This window comes from Gekko japonicus, unplaced genomic scaffold (assembly GCF_001447785.1).
Source record: "Gekko japonicus isolate JY-2015 unplaced genomic scaffold, Gekko_japonicus_V1.1 scaffold1502, whole genome shotgun sequence".
Lineage (NCBI taxonomy): Eukaryota > Metazoa > Chordata > Lepidosauria > Squamata > Gekkonidae > Gekko > Gekko japonicus.
The window spans coordinates 278,326-298,230 of record NW_015168696.1 but is presented as its reverse complement, the minus strand read 5'-3'; the positions used below and the strand labels follow the sequence as shown (position 1 = coordinate 298,230).

At 51.2% G+C, this 19,905-nt stretch overlaps 1 protein-coding gene across 1 annotated transcript in view; it reads right to left on the bottom strand.

Annotated features, from left to right (window-relative positions):
• The window catches only part of JPH3 (junctophilin 3), a 117,878-nt gene that overhangs the window by 11,661 nt on the left and 86,312 nt on the right, over positions 1-19,905 (bottom strand). The window contains exons 3-4 of the mRNA XM_015415481.1: positions 12,197-12,321; positions 1-642 (exon numbers count right to left, since the gene is read on the bottom strand). The exon at positions 1-642 is cut by the window's left edge and continues 263 nt beyond it. Of these exons, the coding sequence (XP_015270967.1) occupies positions 1-642; positions 12,197-12,321 (767 nt within the window). The remainder of the gene's footprint in view (positions 643-12,196; positions 12,322-19,905) is intronic.

Here is a 19,905-nt window from a genome sequence, read left to right as displayed (position 1 = left end):
GCCCCATTTTGCTATAATGTCTTTTTTGGGAGTGCATTTCTTGCATATAAGAATCCATTCTCATGAGCGGCTTCATCTCCATCTCGTAGTTGCTCAGCTTCTCCTCCTCCAGCTCCAAGAGCTTGTTCCCCCCGGAGCCGTGGTGGTGAGGGCGGTGGTGAGTCCATGAAACCGTGGTGGGAGGGTCTGTCCACCTCTCCCGTTGCTTGTGGTTTGAGGCCACGTGCTTGTGCCCGCCGCTCCGACCCCGGTACTCTTCGGAGGAACCCGACTGGCTGCTGCGTGAGGCCCCGCCTCTCACGCCACGGGCCCCGCCCTCCTTGTCTTCGCCCCAGCTGTTGGGGCGCAGGTAGTCCCCGCCACGCCCTTCCAGCAACATCTGGATCTCCCCGCCCCGCTCTTCGTCCATGCAGACCTGGCGGGAGAAGTGGGTGCTCTTGTTTCGACAGGAGGGGCCCAGCGGCGGGGTGGAGGTGGGGCTGGCGGGAAAGCTCTGCAGGGGGCTGTCGTCCGGGGTGAGGTCCGACGGGGTCGTTCCTTTCCTGTAGAGCTCGGGGCTCTCTTGCTGGAGGGGCGTCCCCGTCGACAGGACTTCAATGTCGTCGCTGGAATTCCGGCGCCTGGGCCTCTGGCACTCCAGCCCTGCTTGGGAAGAAAGAAACAAAGAAATGAATAAGGGAGAAAGAGAAGCGCAAATGGGCGATTCCCTCTGCCAAGGAGCCTGCCCTGCCGTGGGGTTACCAACCTCCAGGTGGTCTAGAATAAATAAATGGAAGCAAGAACATAAGAGAAGTCAATGTTGGATCAGGCCAGTGGCCCATCCAGTCCGACACTCGGTCACACAGTGGCCAAAAATACCAGGTGCCATCAGGCAGGGGTCATTTCATAGAAAAAGAGGTGCAGGAGCTCATTAGCATAACTCATTAGCATAGCTTATTTGCATATGCCGCACCCCCTGACATCACTGGAAGTGTGTCAGAAGGCAACACCCACTGCTCAGGCTCCACTGGACTGTTTTGGATTGCTAGCTATGGGGGGGGGACGTGCAGATCTGCCCTTGCAGAGGAGGGAGAGCTTGTACCTAAATAAAACTTGGTCTTAAAGGCGCCACTGGACTGTTTTGGACCGGGGGGGTCAGGGGGAGCTCTGCAGCTTACCTGGCTGGTTCTTGCTCTGACTGAGGGCTGCTGGGAGCAGGGGGGGGCTTGTTGCATGTGCCCGCCCCCAGGGCTCTTTACTAGAGCATCACTTGCCCCAGATCGAGAGTTCCTCCCTATACCTTGTGGCTAATAGCCACTGATGGACCTCTGCTCCATATGTTTATCCAATTCCCTCTTGAAGCCATCCATGCTTGTAGCCTCCACCACCTCCTGTGGCAGTGAATTCCATGTGTTAATCACTCTTTGGGTGAAGAAGTACTTCATTTTATCTGTTCTAACCCGACTGCTCAGCAATTTCATTGAGTGCCCACTTGAGTTCTTGTATTGTGAGACAATACAGCAAAGAGGGTTGTGCATAGAACAATACAGTCAAAAACTGTAACACTGTGCTCAAAAATACTTGACACTTGATTCAAAACATTCTTATATTAACAGTGAGTGTAGTACCCTAAATAACCATTCAGATCCATTCCAAAGACACCAATGCAATGCTCCCTCTAAGCTGCAGAGTCTTGTGAGCAAAAACTCTACTTTGTGAGCTACTGGCATTGAAGTTTTGAGCGAGCGGTTTGGCTACGGCATCAATTGGTTTGCTCCGGAGCCAGCCTTCCTGAGCTAAAGCTAAAATGTGTGAACCAGAGGCTAAAAAACTGTGAGCTAGTTCACACTAACTCAGCTTAGAGGGAACACTGCACCGATGTAAATAGTCCAATGCAGTTCAACAAATTCCTAACAGTTAATAAATGTCCCTGATCAGGGAACATTGGAAGGCTTTTAGTAGGGAGTTTGGTTTTCTGTAAGTTTAGAACCTCTATTATTCAAACCGGTTGGAACAGATATAGACTGCTGTATACAGTCCAGAGAAATACGTAGAGCTTAGTGCTCCATCACGGGAGGTGGCCTGACGAAGGCCTGAAAGGAAATGAATGGGGACCTGGATAGTCCGTCGCCACACCTCTTAGCAACTGTGTTTTGTGGATATCTATCAACTGTTACTCCCAGGGCTATTTTTGGGCAGGAATGCACAAGAATGGAGTTCCGGCTGGCCCCCAAGTTGACCACGCCCAGCAGGAACTCATTAGCATAATAGGCCACACCCAACTGCAGGAACTCATTAGGATTGGCTACATTAGGGGTGTGGCCTAACATGCAAAGGAGTTCCTGCTACAAAAAAAGCCCTAGGTTTTGACAACAAACAAGGTAAACAGAATAAGAAGAAAAAGGTGGGTGTGGCTGGATGACTATACATCTGGTAACATGGGGCGTGGTCTAATATGCTAATGAGCTGTGCTGTCATGGGTGTGGCCTAATATGCTAATGAGTTCCTACTGTTGGGTATGACCTATTATGCTAATGAGTTCCTGCTGGGCTTTTTCTACAAAAAAGCCCTGGTTTCCCCTCTTAGGCTGTGGTCACATGGCTTATCCCAATTTGTTCCCACTATAGATTTGATTGGGAATATTTGGGGGTGGGGTTGGAAACCGCTTGCATCGCGCAACGAGGCTCCGGTCACCGTTCAGCTAGCCGTGCCACCCCTTGGACGGCACGGCTTGGTTTTTTTGTTTTTGTTTTTTAAATGGCTTTGCGCATGTACACATGGCTGAATCACCGCTCCCACTGGAATTTGCCGTGCTCCCTTGTTCCTGCAGGTCCCCCCCCCAACAGCAAACAAAATTAACCGGTGACGTACAACTGGGCGCTGGAGTCTATATGTGCGCTTGAACGTTTATACATTGAATTTATTCAGCGCAGGATTGCTTAGGTGCACAACGACAGACGCTTGTAAAAAAAAAAACATCGCAAGAAGGACATTCAGATGACCTAATCGCGATCACTGCGAGAGAGGGCTGTTCAGATCGGCGAAACCACGGATTCAAGGCGCAACTATCTGGAAAGTTTATACATTGAATTTATTCAGCGCAGGATTGCTTAGGTGCACAACGACAGACGCTTGTAAAAAAAAAAAACATCGCAAGAAGGACATTCAGATGACCTAATCGCGATCACTGCGAGAGAGGGCTGTTCAGATCGGCGAAATCACGAATTCAAGGCGCAACTATCCGGAAAGTACTTGATTTTCCCGGTGTAGGAAAACTCGCTAGGAAACCAGGAGGATTGCGCGAGCGAGCCCACTTCGGTGCGGGAGACGGATGCAGGCGTCTGATCCGTGATTTCAAATGCAAGAGGGAACAGCGGTGAAACCCGGTCAAAAGGACCATGCGACCACGGCCTTAGCTTTGTGGACATTTATCAACTGTTAGGAATTTGTTGAACTGCATTGGACTATTCACACTGGTGTCTTTGGAATGGATCTGAATGGTTATTTAGAGTACTACACCGTTAATATAAGAATGTTCTGAATCAAGTGTCAAGTATCTTTGGGCACAGCATTACAGTTTTTGACTGTGTTGCTATATGCACAACCTCCAGGGGGTGCCTGGAGATCTCCTGGGATTACAATGGATCTCCAGAGATTACAATGGATCTCCAGAGATTACAATGGATCTCCAGACGACAGGGGGTCAGTTTCCCTGGAGGAAACGGCTGCTCCGGAGGGTGGACTGTTTGGCATTATGCCATAGCCTGGAGGTCAGTCATAATTCTGGGAGAACTCCAGGACCAGATCAGGTCCCTATTGAGCTTACTTGGAAACAGGGTTGCCATCTCTGGTTTTGGAAATTCCTGGAGGTTTGGGGGTGAAGTCTGGGGAGAGCAGAGTTTGGGGATGGAAGCAACCTCGGTTGGGTATGCTGCCAATAGAGCCCACCCTCCAAAGCAACCATTGTCACCAGGGGAACTCGTCCCTGTATTCTGGAGGTCGGGCATGTAACTCTAGGACAGGGGTGTCGAACTTATTTGTTATGAGGGCCGGATCTGACATAAATGAGACCTTGTTGGGCCAGGCCACGTGTGTCATAAAATGCAATGCCAGGTAGCGGAGATATAAACTTTATAAAAGACACAAACATAAAGGGGTGTTTTTTTAACTTAAAAACATGCTCAAAACATCAGCACTCTTGCAATATCTTGTTTATTTAACAGTGTCTGATCACTGACACCTCTTGCTTTGAATTATTACATCAAAATGTCTGTGCTGCTGCAATCTTGAGTATGCTGTTCAGGTGTGTATCTGTAAGCTGCAAACCTACGATGACACGGCAGCAGCAGAACTGGAAGAAGAAGCAGAAGACAGCAAGTTCCACTGTGGGCCTGATAGAAGCCCTCCGGGGGGGCTGATCTGGCTCCCGGGCCGCATGTTTGACACCCCTGCTCTAGAAGATCTACACACACACACACACACTTGGAGTTGGCGACCCCATTTGGAAAACTAATGTACAGCAAGGTACTCAGACTTGGAAAATGAAATCTATTGTATAATGAGATGGCGGTTGCCCATATGCTTCAACCCTGGTGGGTTTTAGCTGTGCTAAAAGTAGCTGTGTGGACAAGCTCTTAGTCACTATTATCCTTTTTCCCTGCAAATTCTGCAGGCAAGCAAGTACCTTTGTTCTAGCAATGACTTGGTGACTTCAGATCAAGATCTGAAATTCAGTCCCCCTCTTCACAGAGGCTGGACTGAAAATATTCTGGCTATTCCCTCCATGGTTAGACATGGTTAGAGATGGTTAGACAGTGTCATAGATGCAACCAACATGAAGTTGAGCAAACTTCAGAGGACGGCGGAAGACCGGAAGGCCTGGCGTGATCTGGTCCATGGGGTCGCGAAGAGTCGGACTCGACTGTGCGACTGAACAACAACAATTCCCACACACACACACACACACCCCGAGCCGCTGGAATATTCATGAACATTCTGTGTCATCACTCCAGATCAGGCAATTGGAGTGAAGGGGTTTCCCAGTACCCTACCATATAGATTTTTAGGAGCTAGCAGTTCCTTGTCTTTAAATACCTGAGCTGCCACTTCCCACCTTCCCTCTCTTTGCTTCTAATCCTGTGCAAAGATAAGCCCCATTAATTCCAACTGAATCTATGCAGACACGATTGTGCATCGATTCCCTGTCCTTGTAAGAACCGCCAGGCTATTGACTGATTTTGACTGACAAGTTTGCCACCCGAGGAGCGGGGGGGGGGGGCAATCTCCTACAGCAAGACCTCCATTTTTTTTTTTGGTCTGCTCAATTTCTTCTTCTTTGAGCTCTTCTTAGCTGGCCGGCAGGTATTCTTTTCCCAAGGCGTGCAAAATGCAGAGTACCACTTCTTCTCCTAAATGTGAAGCTTCAGAGCCAAAATCTCCTGTGTCAACAGAATGCTTCTGCCAAGACGATAAACTAATAAAAGATGCATTAGGTAGAATAAAGAGAGAGAGAGCGTTTTTGAGTTAACGTTTAAGGTGGCCCCTTGATGGGGTTGGGAAATACTTGGAGATTTTGGATGGGGGGGGGTTGAAGACTGGAGAGGGTGGGGTTGGTGAGGGACGCGACCTCAGCAGGCCATAATAACAGAATCACAGAGTTGGAACGGGCCATACAGGCAATCTAGCCCAACCCCCTGCCCAATGCAGGACCACCCTCAAGCATCTCTGACAAATATTCAGCCTCTTCTTGAAAGCTATCAGTGAAGGGGAGCTCACCACCTCCCTGGGCAGCTGATTCCACCTTTGGACCACTCTGACCGTGAAAAGGTTTTTCCTGATATCCAGCCGATACCTTTCTGTGTGCAATTCAGGGGTCATTTTGTAGAAAAAGAGGTGCAGGAGCTCATTAGCACAACTCATTAGCATAATTCATTTGCATATGCCACACCCCTGACATCACCGGAAGGCACGGTGGCAAAAGTCAACACCCACCGCTCAGGCTCCGCTGGATTGTTTTGGATTGCTAGCTATTGGGGGGAGGGGGGGAACATGCAGATCTGTCCTCACAGAGGAGGGAGAGCTTGTACCTCAATAAAACTTGGCCTTAAAGGCGCCACTGGACTGTTTTGGGCCGGGGGGGGGCCTCTGCAACTTTTGGCTGCTTCTTGCTCTGACTGAGGGCTGCTGGGAGCAGGGGGCGGGGCTTGTTGCATGTGCCCGCCCCCTGGGCTCTTTACTGCCAGAGCTCCGCTCCTGTGCACTCCTGCAGGAAATGACCCCGGTGCAATTTAAACCCGTTGCTTTGGGTCCTGTCCTCTACTGCCAACTGGAACAGCTCCTTGCCCTCCTCCAAAGGACAGCCTTTCAAATATTTAAAGAGAGCAGTCATGTCCCCCCTCAGTCTCCTCTTCTCCAAACTAAACATTCCCAAGGCCCTTAGCCTTTCCTCATAGGGCTCGGTCTCCAGACCCCTGATCATCCTCGTCAGCCTCGTCTGCACCACGGAGTCCAGCCTCCAAAGTAGCCATTTTCTCCAGGAGAGCTGATCTCCACTGCCTGGATGACCTGCTGCAATTCCGGGAGATCTTCAGCCACCACCTGGAGTAGTCCTTGGTAACCGGTGATGCAGGAACCACCAGGAGTTCAGGAGATCCAGTAAAATGTTTGGATCGCACCGATAATCCAGACTGCAGCTCTGGGAAGGAGTGAAAACCTCAGAGAAATAGACGTCTGGATGGCGCCTTCTTTAAAAACAGGACAGTATAAATGGAGGCCTACGATCCAACATAAATATGGTTCTGGGCCACTAGGGAAGAAGAAGGGGACTCCTCAGTGCCAGGCGGCCTCACAACTTGTGGCAGGGAGTTCCAGAGGTATTCATAACATAAGCTGTAAATTTTGCAGGCCGTATGGCCGTGGTCTTGGCATTGTAGGACCTGACGTTTCGCCAGCAGCTGTGACTGGCATCCTCAGAGGTATAACACAGAAAGAGGGAGTAATCTGTGTCAAGGTGAGAAGAAAAATGTTTTTTTGTTGCTGTTCAGTTGCACAGTCGAGTCCGACTCTTCGTGACCCCATGGACAAGATCCCGCCAGGCCCTCCTGTCTTCCGCCGTCCTCTGAAGTTTGCTCAATTTCATGTTCGTTGCATCTATGACACTGTCTAACCATCTCATCCTTTGCCGTCCCCATCTAGGTTCGCCATCACTTTCCTCCCAAGGAGCAGGCGTCTTTTAATTTCACGGCTGCTGTCACAGTCTGCAGTGATCTGGGATCCCAGGAACGTGAAGTCTGTCACTACTTCCACGACTTCCCCTTCTATTTGCCAAGGAGTGATGGGGCCGGATGCTATGATCTTAGTTTTTTTTTTTATGTTGAGCTTCAAGCCCACTTTTGCGCTCTCCTCTTTTACCCTGAGCAAGAGGCTCTTTAGGTCCTCTTGGTAGGCAGGTAATTTATATCTACTAAGGAAGGTAGGGTGGGGCTGAGTGATTATCTTGTAGGAGTTCCCCAGGCTGTGAACATGCTAATGGAGGAACTTTCCTGAGGAGGTTCTTTTGCATATGGATTGGCTGTTGAAATTCTTATCTTATCTGTAGTGCTATTGTAAGATGCAGAGCATTTTGTGTTTTTCAGGAAACCATGTCCCATTTATTTTTAAACTCTCTCCTTTCCTGTTGAAATTGTATTTACGTTTATGAATTTCAATGGCTTCCCTGTGTAATCTGACATGGTAATTGGATGTGTTGTCCAGCCTTTCAGTGTCTTGGAATAAGATACTGGGTCCATCTTTCTGTACTCCATCTTTCTGTGTGATACCTCTGAAGATGCCAGTCATAGCCGCTGGCGAAACATCAGGTCCTACAATGCCAAGACCATGGCCATACAGCCCAGAAAATCTACAGCTAATGAACTCCGTCTGTAAAAGCCTTTGACAACATATTCATATCATAGTTGTATTGGTTGTACAGTATTTTGTCATTGCTTGTAAAAGTATTTTGATGGTGTGTGGGCTTAATCAGGCATTATACAGAGATCTGATCCAGCAGGTTGTACATCGAGAAACGATGCTGTCAGCTTTCTCTGAGCAAAACGGGAAGAACGATCGAGCTTCTGGCTTTTGATGATGGGATGGAACCCGGAAATCTGTATGCGCTCACTCTTCCTGGACTGCTGGCTAGTCTTGGTGGGGGGCGTGCGGGGAAATTTCTGCCGTACTATCAGCCAGAGACGCTGAAGTAGTCGGCCAAGATATCTGCGCGTCTCAGACGGTTTGCAAAACTGCTTGCCACCGGTAGCTCTCCCACGGCACCTTTGCGGGGAGAAAGAAAGCAACTCTGTGCGTGTGCGGGGACCTCAAAGGACAAGGAATGAACAACGTGAATCATCACTTGTCAGATCCTCAATAACCGAAACGAGGAGAAGATGAGTAAACTCCAGTTTAAAACGCTTCTATCTCAGAAATAAATAAAGTCTTCTAAAGAGGGTGCTGGAATGTTGCGTTGCGATTGGCACAGCCATTAATTATCACGCTGCCTAACGACTGCGACTCAGATTCAAGTCTTTGCTGCCGTTCCACTCGGTACCTTCTGCTCTGCCTAAAAAGTCACACATGCGTGCAAACAGATTTCCAGGGAAAACACTAGCCCAGGGATCCCCGGTACAGGGCTGTTGGGCATCACGGCACCTGCCAACACCTTTCTAGTAAATCAGCAGGTGCTTTTAGAAAGGGGGGGGCGAGACAGTTACCCAGCACCGCTTCCGACTGGCCCCTGGAGATCCAGCTGGCTGGGCAGAGTAACACAACGTTGTTTCCGCGGCACTGGCCACCACAGTGTTAGATTTTATCTATTAAAATGGATAAAAGGAAGGACTTCTTCACCCAAAGAGTGATTAACACATGGAATTCACTTCTACAGGAGGTGGCGGCGGCTACAAGCATGGACGGCTTCAAGAGGGAATTAGATAAATATATGGAGCGGAGATCCATCAGTGGCTCTTAGCCACAAGGGATAGATAGGAACTCTCAGTCTGGGGCAAGTGATGCTCTGTATTCTTGGTGCTTTAGGGGGGGGGCAACAGTGGGAGGGCTTTTAGTGTTCTGGCCCCACTGATGGACCTCCTGGTGGCACCTGGTATTTTTGGCCACTGTGTAACAGAGTGTTGGACTGGGTGGGCCACTGGCCTGATCCAACACTGGCTTCTCTTATAGGCTTGCCAAGTCCCCTCGGGGGACGGGGAAACCCCCGCCCCAGAGGCCTGTTCCCCACTGCCGGCAGATTGGGCCCCGGGGGGAACTCCACCCCGACGTGCACATCACCCGGAAGTGTCGCGGGCACGCCGGGTACGCCGGGCACAGGTCCACGGTCATCTGAGGGAAAACTCTATGGTTTTCCAGCCGCCAGCCGGGAGTTCCCCGCTGTGGTTGAATTCACACTTGGCAACCCTATTCTCTTATGTTCTTATGTCTGGGGCAAGTGATGCTCTATATTTGGTGCTTGAGGGGGGGTCAGCAGCGGGAGGTCTTCTAATGTCCTGGCCCCACTGGTGGACCTCATGATGGCACTTGGTATTTTTGGCCACTGTGTGACAGAGTGTTGGACTGGATGGGCCACTGGCCTGATCCAACATTGGCTTCTCTGACATTCTTCTGTTCTCTCTAACGCATCTTTCTTTGCGTGTGTCTCCACCTCCCGCAGCAGCCATTTTGCAGTCGCGCCCATCTAAAGACGCCCACAGGCTTACAAAGGTCGGGGACCACAGGACCATCTTAGGTATGTTTGCACTGCCCCTTCAGCCCAATTCAAGGACACTCTGGTGGTTTCCCCCACCACCACCTGCTGTCCCTGAATGCACAGCCATTTTTTTTATCACAGTCGAGTCCAACTCTTCGCGACCCCATGGACCACATCACGCCAGGCCTTCCGGTCTTCTGCCATCCTCTGAAGTTGGCTCAATTTCATGATGTTCGTTGCATCGATGACATTGTCTAACCATCTCATCCTTTGCCATCTCCGTCTTCTTTGACCTTCAATCTTTCCCAGCATCAGGGTCTTTTCCAGTGAGTGCTCCCTTCTCATTTGGTGGCCAAAGTATTTGAGCTTCAGTTTCATTATCTGGCCTTCCAGGGAACAGTCAGGGTTGATTTCTTTGAGGATTGACTGATTTGTTCTTCTTGCAGTCCAGGGACTCTCAAGAGTCTTCTCCAGCACCATAGTTCAAAAGAATCTATTCTTTGGCGCTCGGCCTTCCTTATAGTCCAACTCTCGCAGCCATACATGACTACTGGGAATACCATTGCTTTGACCATGCGGACTTTTGTTGGCAGGGTGATGCCTCTACTTTTTATCATGCTGTTTAGGTTCGCCTACAGGGATGCAATAAGTTGGCAGCGACTTGGCACACTTTGCACCCCCTGCCCTGCCCTGGACAGCTCACGCTCACCCGACCTCATCAGATCTCAGAAGCTAAGCAGGGTCAGGCCTGGTTAGCACATGGAGGGGAGACCACCAAGGAAGTCCAGGGTTGCTCCGCAGAGGCAGGCGATGGCAAACTACCATCTCTTGCCCTGAGAACCCCACAGGCATCGCTGTAAGTCAGCTGTGACTTGATGGCACTTTCCGCCCCCACCCCCACTGTGCAATAAAAAGGTAAAGGTTTCCCTTGCTTGAAAGCCAGTCGAATCTAGGGGGTGGTGCTCATCTCCGTTTCCAAGCCGAAGAGCCAGCGCTGTCCGAAGACGTTTCCGTGGTCATGTGGCTATGCCGAGGCACACGGAACGCTGTTACCTCCCCATTGAAGCGGTACCTATTTATCTACTTGCAGCTTCTTGCTTTCGAACACACGTTTTAGAAGATCCAAATTGTGTAACGCAGGAGCCTGAATTTAATGCCCACAAAAGCTTAATTCTGTGCCCCCTCAAATTGCCAGGTTGCCCCCGGGCACCATCAGAGGATGGGGGGTGGGTAGGGTTGCCAGATCCAAGTTGGGAAACTCCAGGGGATTTGGGCATAGACCCTGGGGAGGACAGGGACCTCAGTGGGTACAATGCCACAGAGTCCACCCTCTGAAGCATCTGTTTTCTCCAAGGGAGGAGGAGGAGAAGATTGGTTCCCACACCCCCAAGCTCTTGTGGTAAGCCACTATCTGATCCCACGAGGAAGGAGCAGCGGCTTAGTGGCTACCTCTGGGCTGAAGGCAGATGCTGAAAACCGGCAGTTGGAGGAACAATCCTGATCTTCTAACGGCAGGGTCTGGGAAGAGGCCGCACCCTCTGAAGAAGGGTGTTCCCTGTGCCCGCGGGTTCTGCGCTCCAGTGCCAAATGCATTATGGCCCTTGGTCTGGAATTCTCATCGTTCTGCAAGGGTGGCATTTGGTCCGTAGCTGAATCTGGCCACTTTGGGGCTTGGTTCTGGAACCTCCAATGGGGTCCTCGTTGCCTTAACCAGCCAGCCACGAGTATGTATCCACACAAGAAGAAGAGGAGAAGAAGAGATTGGATTTATACCCCGCCCTTCACTCTGAGTCTCAGAGCGGCTTACAAACTCCTTTCCCTCCCCCTCCCCACAGCAGACACCCTGTGAGGTAGGTGGGGCTGAGAGAGCTCTTGACAGAAATGGCTCTTTTTCAAGGACAGCTCTGCCAGGACTACGGCTTGCCCAAGGTCATCCAACCAGGTGCAAGTGGAGGAGTGGGGAATCAAACCCGGTTCTCCCAGGTTAGAGTCCGCGCACTTCACCACGACACCAAACTGGCTCTCTGTAGTCTGATCTCTGATCTCTATAGTCTGGAGATGAGCTGTAATTCTGGGAGCTCTCCGGGTCCCATCTGGAGGCTGGCTTCTCTACTTGGGGACACATGGAAGAAATAAGATAAAGGATGTGTACAGCTGAAACGTGATAATGGGATTCCCGGCCGGCTGGCGCAGGCCAGACAAAGATTGTTATCCCTGGAGAGCACGCTCTGATCTCAAGGGCAGTAAAACAGTTCCAATTTAGTGGAGGACGGTGACCTGGTGGGGGGGGGGGATGCCAGGGCATCCGCCCTAAAGGGGAACTGTTCCTTCAGATGGACCCAGGAGGGATCTGCTCAAGGCAGGAACACTTGGCTCCGTCCCCAGGCACGCCTGCTGCGTTTGCACGGGGGGGGGGGGCACTCAAGAGGGAGAGAGGATGAAGTCATCCCCGGGCCCAGACAGGCAGCGTGGCTAAGCACTGACCGTTTTCCCTGTGCTGGAAGGATGGCGAGAACTCTTTGGCAGTGATCCTGGCAATCCGGGCTTCGTCGAGAGCTTTCTGCGCCGCTGTCACCGCGGCGTCCGCCTTCGCCCGGGAGTGGGATGTCCTGCGAGAGAAGGAGAGAGACAAAATAGGTCATTGTGCTTAGCCAGCGTCATTTCGGGATCTACGCGCCATTTGGCTGGAGTCTGCGGTTCGGCAGCAAGGGTCGGCTGCCAGCGGCCTGCGAGCCCAGCCCGGCCCATTGCACTGGAGGTCCTTTTATCAGCGTGATTTGGCGCTCGACCTCCACCTTTGTGGTGCGGTTTAGGAAGAAATGTGCCAGGTGCAGGAGCTATGCAGAGCAAGCGTGGGCAGCCCTCCTGCCCCCCCCCCGGCAAATGTTGGCACATCCCGTTTCCCCGAACACCGCCTGTTTTTAAAGAAGTCTGTCTCACTGCCACGGCTGATAGGGCCGCTGCGACTTCGAGATTTACGGAGCGTGGCAATGAGGCAGTATGGCAGCAGAGATGCGCAACGGTCTGATAATCGTCCCCATTTCTCAGAGAGTCCTGGGAAGTGTAGTTCTGGAAGGGCCAAACAACCTGTTAACGTTTTCTTTTCTTTCTTTCTTTTTTTTTTAATGTTTTATTTAAAGTTTAACATACATCTGTTCATTGTACAGTATTACATATATTTTCAGAGTCCTCTCTTTTTATCCAACCATTTGTACAATCCTGCCCATCTATCTAGAAAATCTTCATCATTTTTCCCTTGTAAATACATATTCAATTTATCTATTTCCGCTACTTCCAACAGTTTACTCAATACTTCATCTGATCTGGGTACACAATCTAGTTTCCAGTGTTTAGCCCAGAGTATTCTAGCTGCCGTTATTACATACGCAATTACATATTTCTCATTAAACGAAAGCTTATCTGGCATAACATTTAGTAGAAATATGTCGGGCACCATTTCTAATTTTACTTTCAAGATTATGGCCCATCTAGTCCAACACTCTGTCACACAGTGGCCAGAAATAACAGGTGCCATCAGGAGGTCCAGCAGTGGGGCAAGGACACTAGAAGCCTTCCCACTGTTGACCCCCCCCAAGCACCAAGAATACAGAGCATCCCTTGCCCCAGCCTGTGAGTTCCTAGCTATACCTTGTGGCTAATAGCCACTGATGGACCTCTGCTCCATATGCTTATCCAATTCCCTCTTGAAGCCATCCGTGCTTGTAGCCGCCGCCACCTCCTGTGGCAGTGAATTCCATGTGTTAATCACTCTTTGGGTGAAGAAGTCCTTCCTTTTATCTGTTCTATCCCAACCACTCAGCGTTTTCATGGAGTGCCCACTTGAGTTCTTGTATTGTGAGAAAGGGAGAAAAGTACCTCTTTCTCTACCTGCTCCATCCCATGCATAATCTTATAAACCTTGATCATGTCACCCCTCAGCCATCGTTTCTCCAAGCTAAAGAGCCCCAACTGCTTTAACCTTTCTTCATTCTGTGCTCAGAACTCAATTCCCAGGCACATCTGGGCAATGCTGCCTCTACGCTGTGGAGTCCTGTGAGCAAAAATGCTACTTTGTGAGCTGCTGGCATTAAAGTTGTGAGCGAGCCATTTGGCTCCTGCATAAATTAGTTCGCTCTGGAGCCCTCCTTCCTGAGCTGAGACAGAAATGTGTGAGCCAGAGGCTTAAAACTGTGAGCTGGCTCACACTAACTCAGCTTAGGGGGAACTCTGCATCTGGGTCCATTCAGATCGGGACTGTGGTGTGGGGAAAGAGGGGGCTGAAATGCTCTCGGGGGGGGCACAGTTTGCCCTGCTGGTGAACGAATATTTCATAGTAAAGCACAGAAGTATTCCCCCCCCTTGCTGCCCTGTTCTTTCAACACAGCGCCCTCAAATCCTTGAAAGGAGCTGGTTTAGGGTTGCCACCCTCCAGGTGGGGCCTGGGGATCTCCCGCTTTCACAACTGACCTCCAGCTGACAGAGATCAGCTCCCCTGGAGAAAGTGGCTGCTTTGGAGGGTGGAGTCTGTGGCATTGCACCATGCTGAGGCCCCTCCCCTCCCCAAACCCCGCCCTCTCCCGGATCCACCTCCAAAGTCCCCGAGTATTTCCCAGCCCAGACCTGGCAACCCTAAACCAGCTTCTTTCAAGGATTTGAGGTGCCACAGCCAGCTGTCATCGTGAGGCCCTGGGCTGGATTGCAGGGTGGGGGGGAGAGCAGAGATTCCTGCCTGCTGGGGCCTGGCGATCTGGGTATCCAGCCCCTCCAACTCTGGGTTGGGAAATTCCTGGGTATTTGGGGGTGAGGGTGAAGGGGTTTTTTGGGGGGGACGGACCGGCCCAAGAAAGCCTTTTCTCCAGGGGGACTGATCTCTCTCGCCTGCAGATCAGTTGCAATTTCTGGGAGATCTCTAGGCCCGGGTTGGAAGCTGACAACACTCTAACAGCATAACAGCTTCCTTCCACATCTCCGGCAGCCATGGGACAGGCCCTCCCCAGTCCTTGCTCTCTGGAGGAAGGTGAGGTTGAAGATGCATTTGGGCCAGGCTTCCAGGGTTTGTTTGTTTGTTTATTAAATTAGATTTGCTAGTAGGGTTGCCAAGTCACTTAGTTAGCACAGCGGGGGAGAGTTGGTCCCTGTCCGGGACAATCGGCAGTGACGTCATCACGTTGGGCACGCCGCCGGCTGACGCTCTAGCAATCAGCCTGGAAAGTCTACGGCACCATAGAGTTCCCAGGCTGATTGCTAGAGCGTCAGCCCAACGTGATGATGTCACGTCCGGGTGACGTCATCGTGCCGGGCACGTCAGCCCAAACCGGGCACTTTGGGGGCAGGGTTCCCCCCGCCAGCCTGATCCAGACTGGCGGGTTGGGGGGCCCTTTGGGCGGGCAATCCCCTGCCCCCCCCGGGGGGAAGCTTAGAGGGAACACTGTAAGGCCACCCTTCCCTAAAAGTAGGGCTCAGGGCGGCTTACAACAAAACAATATACACATCTCGGATTAAAACCAGATCAAAACAGCCCAATTTGGAGTGAGATCCATGCAGAGATTGAAAAGATCTCGAAATGTACATTTAAGAAGGAACCAGAAATACTACTTTTGGGACTAAAAATGGAAGAGGTTAATGTATCAAAGAGAACTCTGATGTGGTATATGATAACTACAGCAAGAATGACGTATGCTCAGAATTGGAAACAGCAAGAAGTCCCGAAGATTGAAGATTGGATTAAAAAATTATTATTTTCAGTTGAAATGGACAAACTGACAAGAAAGTTGAATAATATGGAAGCAGAAGATTTCTACAATGACTGGAAGGATCTAAAAGAATACTTAGAAAAGTATTGGGAAGTAAAAGACAATTTGTTTAGTTTTAATAATTATTAATCATAGAATGCTTGGGAGATAGGATAAGTCAAGAATTAATTACTATAGTGAAATAATAGTTACCTAGTGAATTACAAAAAGAAAATTGTCGTTGTAAAAATTAATAAAGAGATGGGCAGGAGGTCGAAGCACTGTGGGAAGCCATATATTAGGGAGGGGAAAAGGGAGGTGGGTAGGGTATGAAAGGGACAAATGTAAAAAATTTAATGTTGATTATGAATGTTTATATTCTAAATTATTTATTTAGATAGATGATAGATGATAGATGATAGATAGATAGATAGATAGATAGATAGATAGATAGATAGATAGATAGAGAGATAGATAGATAGATGTGTAGCCCGCCCGCCCTACATTGTAGGCTCAGGGCGGGTAACGGCATACGATGTATCTGCAATGAATGCAGATTTACAATATCTTTTTTTTTTAATTACCATACTCAATTTAAAATCCATAAGAAGCATCCCAGTGTCATTAACAGCCTAGGCGAGATGGCAAAAACGCAGAATATATCAGATGGCGGAAAGGGTCCCGACTCCCCAGCCTGCCTGGGGGGAGGGGTTACGAGGGATGGGGACTTGTATAAGAGCGCCAGAAGACGCCCCTCATTGCTGCCCTCAGCCGAAGGCCCGGCAGAACATCTTTGCCTTGCAGGCCCTACGGAAGGGTAACAACTCCGCAGGGCCACGGATGTCTTCCGGCAGAGCATTCCTCCAAGCGGGGGCCAGGACTGAGAAGGCCTTGGCCCCGTTTGGAGACAGCCGGACTTCTCTCGGGCCGGGGATCACCAGGAAGTTCTTATATCCTGAGCCTAGTGCTCTTCCAGGGACATATTGGGGGAGGATGACTGTTATGTACTGGAACTGAATCATTCCAGGTATGTCACCCCAGAGACTGGCTGAGCTTGGAGCACAAGAACAATAGCTGGTCAGGACTCTGGAAGTAACCAATCAAGTAGTAATGTTGTGTAAATAGCCTATCATTGGGAGCGGGGTGTTTTTGGGTGTGGCAATTGCAGGCTATTTGACAGAGCTGCGGCTCTGGGGTCTTTCTTGCTCTTGCTGAAATCACAAAGAAAGTTGAGCTGATCACGGGACTCGAGCCCGCTCATCCATGGAACCCACTCACGTTATTTATAGCCCATCTTTCTCCTCAGTGGGGACCCAAAGCAGCTTACGCCGTACTCCTCTCCCCCGTTTTATCCTCACAACAACCCTGTGAGGCAGGTGAGGCTGAGAGCGCGTGACTGGCCCAAGGTCGCCCAGCGAGGTTCCAGGGCAAGGTGGGGATTCGAACCTGGGGCTCCCAGATCCTTGTCCGACACTTGAGCCACTACACCACACTGGCTTGAAAGACTCGTCTGTCAGATATTCTCGGCAGAAAATTCTTACTTGGCCTGGCTGTTCCTGATGCGTCAGAAGGGGCTTGGGCACGGAAGGCGCCACCCGAGAGAAGAGCGGAAGATGATGCTCCGCACACGTTGCACCATAAACCATAAGTGTCAGCGCACTCCCCCCCCCTCCCCAGATGCAAGCCCTCCCATCTAACCCTTGCAAACTGTGTTTGCCGCACCAGGAACTTAACAGCTGTCTGCTCGCATAGAGGTACCCTGCACGGAGCGTGCATTAGCTCGTCTTCTTAATCCCCCTGCTAATTGCTCTGTTTTATTTTCCTTCTAAAGCAGGTTCTCCGACATGACAGGAGCGTGCTGCCTAATCACTTTTCACCTGCTTCGCGCGCCCTCCAAGCTGACTGCTTCGGGGTGGCAGAAGCCAAAGAAAGCAGATGCCGGGAAGGCGATGGAGAACGGGTGCCCTTTGCGCCGCTGCCTCTGGTGGCGGAACGAAACCATTCCCCAGTTACCCTCCCCGGTTCCCTCTCTCTGCGTGTGTAAAGTGCCACCAAGTCACACCTGACTGTTGGCGACCCCAGCAAGGGTTTTTCGAGGCAAGTGAGAAGCAGAGGTGGCTTGTCCTTGTCTTCCTCTGCAGAGCCTGCAGTTTGGTGTCGTGGTGAAGTGCGCGGACTCTGATCTGGGAGAACCGGGTTTGATTCCCCACTCCTCCACTTGCACCTGCTGGATTACCTTGGGCAAGCCGTAGTTCTGACAAGAGCTGTCCTTGAAAAAGAGCAGTTTCTGTCAGGAGCTCTCTCAGCCCCACCTACCTCACAGGGTGTCTGTTGTGGGGAGGGGAAGGGGGAGGAGTTTGTAAGCCTCTGGGGGGTATGGCCTGCAAAGACCATACCCCCCCAGCACACCCCACCACCAACGATAGGCTATTTACATTACAACTACTACTCTATAGGTCCATTCCAGGATCCTGGCTGTCTATTGTTCTGGTGGAACAAGCTGAGCCAGTTTCCAGGTACTGTTCAGGCTCAGTACATAACACTCCCAGCCCACAATCTGCACCCATATCTGCTGCTTGTTTTGCACAGCCACTGATCCTTTACGGCCGGGAGGGCTTAATATAATATATGCCTGCCAGGTGGAATGAATGAAGTATGAATGCTCTGGACCTGAGATAACGTGATACCCTCTCCTTATTGCAAGCAAGAAGCGGCATTAAAGGTGCCCCGGTGTTACTGTACGTGCAGCTAGGTTTCCTCGTGAGCCGTCTGCCCCCTGCTCTTAAGTAGCGGTTTTCAGGGCCGCCCGGGGCTCAGCTGGTGGTGCCGCATCAGTGAAGGAAACAACTCTGATGAATGCCCCCCTGCCACAAAAACCCGTCCTCCCGTCTTGCTGCAGCACTATCGGAATAAGACGTTAATCTCTTCCTTGGATATAAACATCACGCTAATAGCAAAAGCTGCCTTCGAGAGGCTATTATTTCTGGAAGCGGCAGCGTCCCCCTTCGCACCAGCCCGAAAGCAGCGGGTCCAGAGTACCGGCTCGTGGTGGGGAATGAAAGCCTGCTCACTCCCTAACAGCAGCTACGGACCCTGCTGAGCACGGGGTGCACCGGGCAGACACCGAGTTGTACGGATGTCAGCAACTGTTGCAGGCACATAGTGCCGGCTCTCCTTTCCGCCCACCGCCACCCTCCCGCCGCCCTTTCCACCCACCCACCAGTGCGCCCCCCCACCGGACTGTGCCTCCTTCCCCCGCTTACAAGCCCTCCCTCTGCCTGCCCTCCTAGCTGCCCCATGCCCGGCAGTGCTGGCCAATGTGGGTGGCTGGTTATGCTGCTGCAATGCCCCACCCACATGCAGTTCCCCATCGACACTGGGAAGCTAGGAGCATGGGTGGTATTGCATGGGCAAACGGGCAGGTGGGTGAAAGGTGTGCAGGTGGGGGGTGAGCAGCAACGGGCCCCACTGGAAGCCCTGGGTCTCTGGGAGTCGCCTCACTTCGGGTTATGGGGATGCTGGCCCTGCATGCAAACCCCCCCCCCCCCCATTCTGCTTCCCCCCCCGCCATAAAAGCATATGGAATAGAGGTCCATCAGTGGCTATTAGCCACAAGGTATAGATAGGAACTCTCGGTCTGTATTCTTGGTGCTCTGAGGGGGGGCCAACAGTGGGAGGGGGCTCCTAGTGTCCTGGCCCCACTGCTGGACCTCCTGATGGCACCTGGTATTTTTGGCCACTGTGTGACAGAGTGTTGGACTAGATGGGCCATTGGCCTGATCCAACCTTGGCTTCTCTTATGTTCTTATATGGAGCAGAGGTCCCTCAGTGGCTATTAGCCACAAGGTATAGATAGGAACTCTCAGACAGGGGCAAGTGATGCTCTGTATTCTTGGTGCTTGGGGGGGGGCAACAGTGGGAGGGCTTCTAGTGTCCTGGCCCCACCGCTGGACCTCCTGATGGCACCTGGTATTTTTGGCCACTGTGTGGCAGAGTGTTGGACTGGATGGGCCTTTGGCCTGATCCAACATTGGCGTCTCTTATGTTCTTCTGTCCTTATGTTCACAACTGAATTTCTTTTACAGGCTCCCAAAGGGTTCAGAGGAGGGTGGCCAACCTCCAGTTGGGGCCTGGAGATCTCCCAGAATTACAACTGATCTCCAGATGGCAGAGGTCAGTTCCCCAGGAGAAAACGGCTACTTGGGAGGGTGGATTCCACAGCGTTCTACCCCAATGAGGTCCCTCCCCATTCCAAAAGCTATCTCCCCCCAGATTCCATCCCCCTCCCCAAAATCTCCAGGATTTTTCCAGCTCAGAGGGGGCGGCCCCTCGCTTCAGAGGGATTTCTGCCTTGGAACCAGCGCTGCAGTTCTTAGCGTGACTAGAGACGGCAGGATAATTCTTAGGGGGTTGTTGGGAATGGGGAAACTGACACTGTGAAGATGGGGACGAAAGCATTCG